The 11,775-nt window shown below is 45.0% G+C and overlaps 1 protein-coding gene across 1 annotated transcript in view; it reads left to right on the top strand.

The window, feature by feature from the left end:
• Window positions 1-7,104, top strand: part of NIF3L1 (NGG1 interacting factor 3 like 1) — a gene marked incomplete in the record, with an annotated part of 13,342 nt that extends 6,238 nt beyond the window's left edge. Inside the window, 4 exon segments of the mRNA XM_073635405.1 lie at window positions 2,512-2,626; window positions 2,629-2,649; window positions 4,290-4,373; window positions 6,672-7,104. Coding sequence (XP_073491506.1) covers window positions 2,512-2,626; window positions 2,629-2,649; window positions 4,290-4,373; window positions 6,672-6,856 — 405 coding nt within the window.
• Window positions 7,105-11,775: the final 4,671 nt, after the last annotated feature.

Here is an 11,775-nt window from a genome sequence, read left to right as displayed (position 1 = left end):
GAGAGTGGTATATTTGGGCTATGTACTGGACTCCAGATTAATGAAAGATGGAAGAAAAGAACGAAAGAATCACATAGGCAGTAACCTCCCTAAGAGAAACCACGCCATAACAATCAGACAAGGAATGGCCCTACTAGGGCTGATGACGTCTTCTATTCCAGCTATCACCTGGGCACAGATCCACATGAGACCTCTACAGAACTACATTCTGTCCCAATGGGATGGCAGCCACTCATCCCTAGACAGGTACATTCCGATTCCGACCTCCGTCAAACGCTCCAATGGTGACTCAATCCGCTTCGATACATCCTAAGGCACAAATGGGCTCAATCCAATCAGGATCACCACCGATGCAAGCGTCCTAGGCTGGGGAGCACACATGGAGGGCCTCTGCTCACAGGGAAAATGGACCTCCAAATGGTCCCAAGCCTCCTCAAACAGGAGAGAGCTGAAAGCCGTGGGGGAAGCATTAAAAGCGTTCAAACCAGTGATACAGGGGAGAGACGTAAAGGTGCAATCGACAACACCACGACTGGCATACCTAAACAGGCAAGGTGGGACAAAGTCCCGAAGCTTGATGAAGCTGAGGGAGACTATCCTACTATGGGCAGAATCAAACATAAAGTCAATATCAGGTATTCATCTGAAAGGAACAGACCATACACTGGCAGACTTCCTGAGCCGGAAAAATCATAAAACAGACGGAGTGGTCACTGAACCAAACAATCTTTGCACAAATCACTCAAAAGTGGGGAGTATCCGAGGTAGATCTATTCGCCTCCAGAGCGAATACAAAATCTCCAACATTCTTCTCGCTGGACCCCTCAGATGGCGACAGCGGAGTAGATGCCTTCAACCAAAGCTGGGGATTGCGACTATGCTATACATTCCCTCAAACTGCTATAATACCAAGGGTAATTAAAAAAAATAAAGGCAGAGAGAGCAACAGTGATATTAATAGCACCGCACTGTTCCAAAAGGGCATGGTTCAGCCACTTGAAAAACCTCAGCATCCAACCTCAGCTGACACTGACGGACCGGCCAGATCTCCTGTCACAGGGCCCAATCAACCACCCGAATCACCGAATCCTGAAGCTTTCGGCTTGGTTACTGAAAGGGTAAGACTTCAGAACAAAGGACTGTCAGACAAGGTAATCAATACCATCTTAAACTGCAGGAAGCCCTTGACTAGGGCAATCTACGAGAAAGTGAGGAAAAAGTTTGTCTCTTGGAACAGAAACAAACCAATTTCCAACAGAGGAATAATCCCAACAATCCTGGATTTCCTACAAGATGGAGCAGACAAAAATATTTCCCCAGGCACGCTAAAGGTACAAGTTGCAGCACTGTCCTCGTTCATGGACAACAGACTAGCAGAGGACCCGCTGATAAAGCGATTCCTAATGTCGCTTAAAAGAGCTAGATCAGTCAAAATGAATAGAACCCCCAACTTGGGACATGGCCACAGTGCTTAGAGGATTTCTTTCTCCTCCATTTGAACCAGTGGAAGATAGCTCAGACAAAAACCTCACTCTAAAGACTGCACTTCTTGTGGCCCTAGTATCAGCCAGAAGAGAGTAAAATCCAAGCTCTGTCTATAATGGAACCATACTGCCTAATACAATTAGACAAAATTAATTCTCTCTCCAGACCCGGCCTTTCTACCCAAGGTCTCCTCGACCTTCCATAGAACCCAAAATATCATCATACCTTCGCTTCCAAAAACTATGACTAGCAAAAGAAGAGACACTTACAACAAACTCAATGTAAGAAAAACACTCCATAACATACTTTGAAAGAACGAAGGAGTGGCGAAGAACGACCTCCCTTTTTGTCCTTTACCCAGGAGTCAACAAAGGAAACAGGCTTCCAAGAATACCATCAGCAGATGGATAAGAATTGCCATTCAGACGACCTATGAGGCACAAAACCTCACTCCGCCAAACGGGATCAGAGCACACCCAACTGGAGCCTGGGCAACTCCTGAGCAGATCTGCAGGGCAGAGACATGGTCGAGCTTCAGTACCTTCGCAAAGCACTGCCGTATAGACCAGCTGTCTTACCAAGACCAGGCATTTGGTCGCAAGGTGCTCCAGTCTCTATCCCCACCCTAGTAAGTATTGCTTGATACATCCTCTCAGATGCTGCCCTGGAAGACGATTCCAGAAAATAGTTAGGTACCTTGTAACTCTTTTTCTAAGAAGTCTTCCAGGGCAGCACTGGTTCCCACCCTTGAAACGACAAATACCAGGTACAACGGGGGAGCTTTTCAACTAACTGAGATTTCCTTTGGTGCTTTAATACAACTGAGGCACGCAGGTAAGACTGTGAAATTTATAATGGTGGACTAATGTGTTTCCTCTTTCAGGGAGGAGGAGCCTATCTCTCAGATGCTGCCCTGGAAGACTTCTTAAAAAAAGTTACCAGGTACATAACTCTATAAATTTTTTTTTTTTTTTTTTTTTTTTCCAAAAATGTAACTGTTTTTATGTTAAATTTTTGTCTCTGCAGCCCCCCCTACAGGACACAGGCATGGGGCGTCTCTGCACTCTGTCTGAGCCAGTGTCCATTTCTGCAGCCGTGGAACGCATCAAACGTTACTTGAGAGTGGGTGACCTCCGTCTGGCACTGGAAGAGGGAAGGCTCTAGGTGAGCGCTCGCCTTCTTCTTCTCCATTATGGTCTATACCTTCTCTCCTCTTCACTGATGACCCTTACCTTCTCCTTTTTCCTTCTCTGATAACCTTTACCTTGTTCTATCTTCCTCCAACGTGACCCATACCTTATGCTCTTTTTCCATTATGACCTTTACCTTATCCTCTTCTTCTCTTCTCTTCCTCCTCCATGATGACCCTTACCCTGTCCTCCTCCGTGATGATGCTTACGTTTTACTCTTGTCCTCAGTGATGACCCTTACCTTCTACTCTCGTCTTCAGTGATGACCCTTACCTTCTACTCTCTTCCTCCGTGATGACCCTTACCTTCTACTCTCTTCCTCCGTGATGACCCTTACCTTCTACTCTCTTCCTCCGTGATGACCCTTACCTTCTACTCTCTTCCTCCGTGATGACCCTTACCTTCTACTCTCTTCCTCCGTGATGACCCTTACCTCTACTCTCTTCCTTCTTCATGACCCTAGTTCTGTCCTCCATGATGACCCTTACCTTCTACTTTCTTCCTTCTTCATGACCCTAGTTCTGTCCTTCATCATGACCCTTACCTTCTTCTCTCTTCCTCCCAGGATGAACCTTACCTTTAGCCTCTACTTCTCCATGATGACCATTATTTTCTTCTTTCCTCCTCTTCTCCTCTATGATGACCCCTGCCTTCTCCTCGACACCTTTTAGATATCTGTTACCCTTTTCCTCTCCCCCTCCATGATTCCATGATGACTCTTACCTTCTCCTCTCCTTCTCCGTGATGACCCTTACCTTCTCTACTCCTGCATGATGACCTCTTACTTTCTCCTTGATAACGCTTACATTTTTCCTCTCCTCGTCTATGATGACCCTTACCTTCTTCTCTCTTCCTCCAGAATGACCTTTACCTTTATCCTCTACTTCTCCATGATAACCTTACCTTCTCCTCTTCTCATCCATGATGACACTTAGCTTCTCTTCTCCTCCACGATGATGTTTCTCTTCTCTATGGTGATGCTGATCTCTTCTCCTCCATGATGACTCTCATCTTCCCTTCTCCATGATGATGCTCATCTTCTATTCTCCTTCTCCATAATGACCCTTGCCTTCTCCTCTACTCCTCCATGATGACCCTTTCCTTCTCCTTGATATTGCTTACCTTTTCCTTTCCTCGTCCATGATGACCTCTTACCTTCTTCTCTCCTCCATGGTGATCCTTACCTTCTCTTCTCCTCCATGATGACACTTGCCTTCTCTTCTCCTCCATGACGATGCTTAGCTTCTCTTCCATGATGACGCTTATCTTCTCCTCCTTCATGATTACGCTCATCTCTTCTCCTTCTCTTTGAAGACCCTTAGCCTTTCTTTCGCCTCCCTTCTTTCGCCTCCCTTCTTTCGCCTCCCTTCTTTCGCCTCCCTTCTTTCGCCTCCCTTCTTTCGCCTCCCTTCTTTCGCCTCCCTTCTTTCGCCTCCCTTCTTTCGCCTCCCTTCTTTCGCCTCCCTTCTTTCGCCTCCCTTCTTTCGCCTCCCTTCTTTCGCCTCCCTTCTTTCAGAATGACATGCTTTATGTCTCTCTGCCCCTTAGGATCCTTATTTCTCCTTCTTGATTAGTATTAAAGCGTATAACAGTATACGGTTCTTCTACTCCCAGAATCCTGCATTAGTGTGATGGCCGTGTGTGCCGGCTCAGGAAGCAGCATCCTCAGCGGAGTCCCTGCTGATCTCTACCTGACAGGTAAGGTGCTCTGTATGTGAAACATATTCCTAAGCACTTAGTCCTGCTATCCTGTAAGAGGAACCGGTGTTCTTTTCTAATGGTGTTTGTGTGTGTGTACAGTGCCTTGAAAAAGTATTCATACCCCTTGAATTTCTCCACATTTTCATGTTACCAAAAATGTAAATGTATTTTATTGGGATTTTATGTGACAGATTAACACAAACTGGCACATAATTGTGAAGTGGAAGGAAAATTGATAAACAATTTTCAATATATTATTTTTTTTATTTTTTTTTTTTTTTTACAAATAAGTGAAAAGTGTGTGGGGTACATTTTGTATAGCACCCACCTGAGTCAATACTTTGTAGAACCACCTTTTCTCTGCAATTACAGCTGCAAGTCTTTTTGGGGATGTCTCTACCAGCTTTGCACATCAAGAAGACATTTTTTGCCCATTCTTCTTTGTCACAGATTCTCAATGTGATTTAGGTCTGGACTGTGATTGGGCCATTCTAACACATGAATATGCTTTGATCTAATCCATTCTATTGTAGCTCTGGCTGTATGTTTCGGGTCGTTGTCCTGCCGGAAGGTGAACCTCCGCCCCAGTCAAGTTTTTTGCAGACTCTAACAGGTTTTCTTCTAAGATTGCCCTGCATTTGGCTCCACCCATCTTCTAATCAACTCTGACCAGCTTCTCTGTCCCTGCTGAAGAAAAGCATCCCCACCACATGATGCTGCCACCACCATGTTTCACGGTGGGGATGGTGTGTTCAGGGTGATGTACAGTGTTAGTTTCCCCCACACATAGCGTTTTGCTTTTCAGGCCAAAAAGTAAAATGTTGGTCTCATCTGACCAGATCACCTTCTTCCACATGTTTGCTGTGTCCCCCACATGGCTTCTCACAAACTACAAACAGGACTTCTTATGACTTTCTTTCAACAATGTCTTTCTTCTTGTCACTCTTCCATAAAGGCCAGATCTGTGGAGAACACGACTAATAGTTGTCCTGTGGACAGATTCTCCCACCTGAGCTGTGGATCTCTGCAGCTCCTCCAGAGTTACCATGGACCTCTTGGCTCTTCTCTGATGAATGTTCTCCTTGCCCGGCCGGTCAGTTTAGGTGGACGGCCATGTCTTGGTAGGTTTGCAGTTGTGCCATACTCTTTCCATTTTCGGATGATGGATTGAACAGAGCTCCGTGAGATGGTCAAAGCTTGGGAGATTTTTTATTTTTTTTTTTTTTTTTTTATAACCTAACCCTGCTTTATACTTCTCCACAACTTTATCCCTGACCTGTATGGTGTGTTCCTTGGCCTTCATGATGCTGTTTGTTTACTAAGATTCACAAACAAACCTCTGAGGGCTTCACAGAAAAGCTGTATTTATACTGAGATTAAATTATACACAGGTGGACTCTATTTTCTAATTAGGGGACTTCTGAAGGCAATTGGTTCCACTAGATTTTAGTTTTTTAGTTAGGGGTATCAAAGTAAAGGGGACTGAATACAAATACACACACACACACACACACACACACACACACACACACACACACACACACACACACACACACACACACACACACACACACACACACACACACTTTTCACATATTTATTTGTAAAAAGAATTTGAAAACCATTTATCGCTGCAAAATACTTTAAACATGACACGTCCAAATTGCAGAAAAACCTGTATTGCTGGAAGTACGATGTCTACCCATCTCCATCATTGTGTCTTCTACTACAGTACAGGTTTTCTTTCTCCTTTTTCTCTTTTTCTCTTTTTTTTCTCTTTTTCTCTTTTTTTCTCTTTTTCTCTTTTTCTCTTTTTCTCTTTTTCTCTTTTTCTCTTTTTCTCTTTTTCTCTTTTTCTCTTTTTCTCTTTTTCTCTTTTTCTCTTTTTCTCTTTTTCTCTTTTTTTCTCTTTTTTTCTTTTGTTATTGCTAGATTCCATTGTGATCATTTGTTTCCACTTTACTTCTCTTCACAATCTTTGTACCTTAATGCCTATACTGTTCTTTGGACTTTCCCATTTTGAGCCATGCCCATACCTTGCCATGATCAGACATGGGGTGTCCCCAGTACTCTCTCTATTGCACCCCTATAAAAGCTGAGGAGGACGTCTTTTTTTCCTCCTTTTTGTAAGTCTGCCTGTCCTCAAAAAAAAAAAAAAAAAAAAAAAAGTTGTCATCGTGCCTTCCCAACCAAGCTGGATATATCTGTGCTGTCCATAAGGACTTGTGTAATATTTGTTCCCATAAGTCTCCAATTATTCACCCACTCAAACTTTGTCTGTCTCCCTCCCGGCAGGTGAAATGTCCCATCATGAAGTGCTGGACGCGGTGGCGGAGGGTCACACCGTCATCCTGTGCGAACACAGCAATTCAGAGCGGGGGTATCTGAAGGAGTTCCGGAGGCAGATTGAGAAGAGACTGGAGGGAAAGGTGGACGTGGTGGTGTCCGCGAAAGACCACGACCCCATGCTAGTAATTTGAGGAACAAGAAGACCGCGACCCCCTGCTAATGGTTTGAGGAACAACAAGAAGACCGCGACACCCCCCCGCTGGTGGTTTGAGGAACAACAATAAGACTGCAGGTTGTGTAAGGAACGGTGGGAAAAAAAAAAACAGGACCACTGCAGGTGATATGAGGAACGGCAATAAGACCAGGAACCTTTGCTGGTTGTGTGAGGAACAGCAGACGGTTATGTATTATGACAATAAACCTGGCAGATTTCTGAGCATCTTTGTGTGTTTATTTAGGATCTTTCCCAAAATTCTCATCCCCCTGCTAACACGATTGGCTCATTCATTCTCCCCAAATACATTCAGAGCTTGTGTTGATATCATACCTGGTCAATGCCCCTGAGAGCTGGAAATCACTAAAGTAGACAGTACTGCTAATACAATGCTACTACACTGATCTCCACTGTCTTCCAGGTCTCGTGTTGATTGGCCGGGCTCATGCATTGTCAGCACAGGAGGTTGGCCTCTCAGCACAGATGCTCTTCAGAGATCTCTTTGTTTTTTTCTGAATGAATGCAAAGCTTTCTCTGATTTGACAAAGAGGAGAGTGGCGGAGCGGGGATGTCAGACTCTGATGTGATGGGCACGCTGATGTAAAGGGGGGGGGGGGGGCTCTTATGGGAACTCTGATCTATGGGAGGCTCCTAAGGCAGACTTTAATGAAAGGCGGGGGAGCTCCTGAAGTTGACTTTGATGTAAGGGGGGGCTCTAAAAGGGCCCTAAAATAAAAGGGGACTCCTAGGGTGGACTTGATGTAAGGTGGGGGCTCTGGTGGAGAACCTGATTTAAAGTGGGGTTCCACTCAAAAAACAAATACCTGGAAAAATTCTAAAAAAAAAAAAACATTTGGATATATATTTTTTTTTTTTTTTTTCCACTTACCTCTAAATGCCTGTTGCTAGGGGGTCCCTTGTAGTCTGCCTGTTCCTTTGCCTGGGCTGGTGACATCACTTCCCCCTCGGCACAGGAAGGGCTCCGCTCTGCTCCCCCCCTCCTGTCAATCATCTAGGACCCATTACAGGTCCCAGGTGATTGAGCGGCCAATCGCGGCGCCGCTCGCACATGCCACAGCCCGGCGCCCACAGTTGAAATGCCGACGAGCTGAGGGGGGGGATGAGCGGGGCTTCGATTCCCCCGCATCACTGGACCCTGGGACAGGTAAGTGTCCAATTAAAAGTCAGCAGCTGCAGTATTTGTAGCTGCTGACTTTTAAATTTTTTTTTTTTTTTTTTTTTTGACACCCCCCCCTGGGTGGAACTCCTCTTTAAGGATGGTCTCTTATGGGGACTCTGATGTAAGAGGGGCCTCCTAGGGTCAACTTTGATGTAAGGGAGGGGGGGGTTCTGATGGGGACCGTGATGTAAGGAGGGGCTCTTATGGGAACTTTGATGTAAGGAGTGGCTCTGATGGTGACCCTGATGTTAGAGAGGACTCCTTACATCAAAGTTGACCCTAGGAGTCCCCTCTTACATCATGGTCCCCATCGGAGGCCCTCCTCAGGTCGTGTGGTCGCCCATCGGAGGCCCTCCTCAGGTCGTGTGGTCGCCCATCGGAGGCCCTCCTCAGGTCGTGTGGTCGCCCATCGGAGGCCCTCCTCAGGTCGTGTGGTCGCCCATCGGAGGCCCTCCTCACATCACAGTTGAGAGAAAAACAAAGCAACAGACGCCTCTTAGTAAGACTGTTGTTTAAATTTAATAGCCAAATGCATTAAAACACTCAAAACGCTCACATGTAGATATCAGTTGTAGAGCACAGGGGGGAGTCCAGTGTAGACACATCCGGTTTCTGCATCAGGATGGTGCTGTGTTTTCTTTGCCCATGCATCCGGCGTCCTGTTCCACAGGATACCTCCGGTATTCGGGCGGGATCCAAAGCGAGGCTGGGAGCGCGGTCGGACAATCGCAGAGAGGGCCGTAGTGCAGAGCTCAATGAAGTGACCGTACTGCCGTGAAGCGACGCGTTTCTGAGCGTGCGCACCAAGGGGGATCCATGAGGTGCGCGCTCCTTTCTCAAGCTTGAGGGGACTGACTGGAGAAGGAGAGAGAAGAGCGAGAGATCGCTGTTCCTGATTACTGGTAACAGACGATCACACTGTGCTCCCCTGATAGAGCGGAGATCTGTCTGTTTACATTGACGGATCCCCGTTCTGTCTCAGGAGCCGCACCCCCTATACCTTTAAAAGCGGCCGACGTACAACTACAGCGGTTAGCGCAGCCGCACAAACCTGCCGCCATATAATGATGTCGGCAAGAGGTTAAAAAAGAGGTCAGCTTTTGTTTTGGCCAAGTGCTTCCTGAATTTTCGGTTTCGGCACTGAAAATTTCCATTTGGTGCCCCTTAATAATATAAATAATAGAATAACTACATGTGATAAACATAACTTGCATATCTTTAGAACTATAGGGAAAACATTATTTTTTTTTTCATAATAAAGTAATGAAGGGTTATAACCCCTGTCACCTTTTTGGCTGTCCCCCATTGGAAGGTTTATACCTTTTATTCCTGTCCTGGTGACAACCCAAAATTTGGGATTTTGTTTTACTTTTGATGGTACGGGTAAAACAGAACACACAGAGAGGGCGGCGTAATCTCTGTAACGGGGGGGGGGGGCACAGACGGCAATAAAAACCTGACAGGGATTCTAATCCTTCTCCACTCCATCCAAAACTACTAAAGTTTTGACTTTATGTGTTTATTTAACCCCTTCAGGCCACTCACAGCACTGCAGGGGTTAAATGCTTATTTTGCTTAAACGGAGTGCCCTCTGACCTCCTCATTGTGTAAGAGGTGCTGGATATTTGGTGAGTGTATCATGGGGGGGGGGGGACGCACCTTTGTACTTGTGTGGATTGGATCACTCACTTTATTTACTCAGCAGTTTTTAACCACTTCGTACCCGGGTCATTTCTGACACTTCGCTCCTACATGTAAAAAATTGACTTTTTTGTTGCCACAAATTTATCCCCAAACATTTATTTATTTATTTATTTATATAATTGCAACACCCACCATTTTATTCTTTAGGGTCTCTGATTGGTAGCTATATCTATATATATATATATATATATATATATATATAGATATATATATATATATCTATATATATATATCTATATCTATATATATATATATATATATATCTCTATCTATCAGAGACCCTAAAGAATAAAATGGTGGGTGTTGCAATTTTTTATGCCGCACGGTGTTTGCGAATCGTTTTTTCAAACGCAATTGCTTTCGGAAAAAAAAAAAACACTCTCATGAATGGAAAAAAAAAAAAAAAAAAAAACATTAAAGTTAGCCCCATTTTTTTTGTATAATGTGAAAGATGATGTTACGCCGAGTAAATACAGTATCTCACAAAAGTGAGTACGCCCCTCAGTCACATTTGTGTAAATATTTTCTTCTATCTTTTCATGTGACAACACTGAAGAAATGACACTTTGCTACAATGTAAAGTAGTGAGTGTACAGCTTGTATAACAGTGTAAATTTGCTGTCCCCTCAAAATAACTCAACACACAGCCATTAATGTCTAAACCGCTGGCAACAAAAGTCAGTACACCCCTAAGTGAAAATGTCCAAATTGGGCCCAAAGTGTCAATATTTTGTGTGGCCGCCATTATTTTCCAGCACTGCCTTAACCCTCTTGGACATGGAGATCACCAAAGCTTCACAGGTTGCCACTGGAGTCCTCTTCCCCTCCTCCATGATGACATCACAGAGCTGGTGGATGTTAGAGACCTTGCGCTCCTCCACCTTCCGTTTGAGGATGCCCCACAGATGATCAATAGGGTTTAGGTCTGGAGACATGCTTGGCCAGTCCATCACCTTTACCCTCAGCTTCTTTAGCAAGGCAGTGGTCTTCTTGGAGGTGCCAAGGGTGCCTTGAGGTTTCTGCAGGGGTGCCTTGGCAAAATGCCTAAAAATTGCCCAAAAATTGTATATAAGCCGGTGTGTGGATGAAGCCCATCATTCAGTTACACAAAGCCACGGCTTTACATTGTGCACCATTACATCCTTCTAGCTGCCGACCTCCTATTGACCAATGACATCATCAGTTGATAAGGAGGATGTCAGTCGCCTGCATAGCATGCTTGTTTGATCCTCTCTTTTCTCTCACTATCAGCTTTGGAGGTCACATTAGCTGAGTGATGGAGAAAAACTGAGGGAGAAGAGAAATATTGGAATACTAGTCAGTACCAGTTTGCAAAAGTAAATTTGCTTTGGAAGAATAAATCGCCTCTAACTTTGGATGTTCTACGTGTGTGGATGTTGCTGCATTTATGTCCATATTGTCCATAATTTTGGAGGCTGCCTCGAGACTGTCCATAATTTTGGAGAGTGCCTCAAGGTTGTCCATAATTTTAAAGGGTGCCTCGAGACTGTTGGTTATTTTAAAAGGGTGTCTCGAGACTATCCATAATTTTAAAGGGTGCCTCAACACTGTCCATAATTTTGAAGGGTGCCTCGAGACTGTCCATCATATTGGAGGGTGCCTCGAGACTGTCCATCATATTGGAGGGTGCCTCGAGACTGTCCATCATATTGGAGGGTGCCTCGAGACTGTCCATCATATTGGAGGGTGCCTCGAGACTGTCCATCATTTTGGAGGGTGCTTCGAGATCCTTAATTTTGGAGGGTGCCTCGAGGCTGTCCATCATATTGGAGGGTGCCTTGAGACTGTCCATCATTTTGGAGGGTGCCTCCAGACAGTCCATCATATTGGAGGGTGCTTCGAGATCCTTAATTTTGGAGGGTGCCTCGAGGCTGTCCATCATATTGGAGGGTGCCTCGAGATTGTCCATAATTTTGGAGGGTGTCTCAACACTGTCCATAATTTTGGAGGGAGCTTCGAGCCTGTCCATCATATTGGAGGGTGCTCGACAC

Source organism: Aquarana catesbeiana, linkage group LG06 (genome assembly GCF_042186555.1).
Source record: "Aquarana catesbeiana isolate 2022-GZ linkage group LG06, ASM4218655v1, whole genome shotgun sequence".
In the NCBI taxonomy this organism is placed as follows: Eukaryota; Metazoa; Chordata; class Amphibia; order Anura; family Ranidae; genus Aquarana; species Aquarana catesbeiana.
Note: the sequence above shows the minus strand (reverse complement) of the source record. Positions and strands in the feature narration are given on the sequence as shown.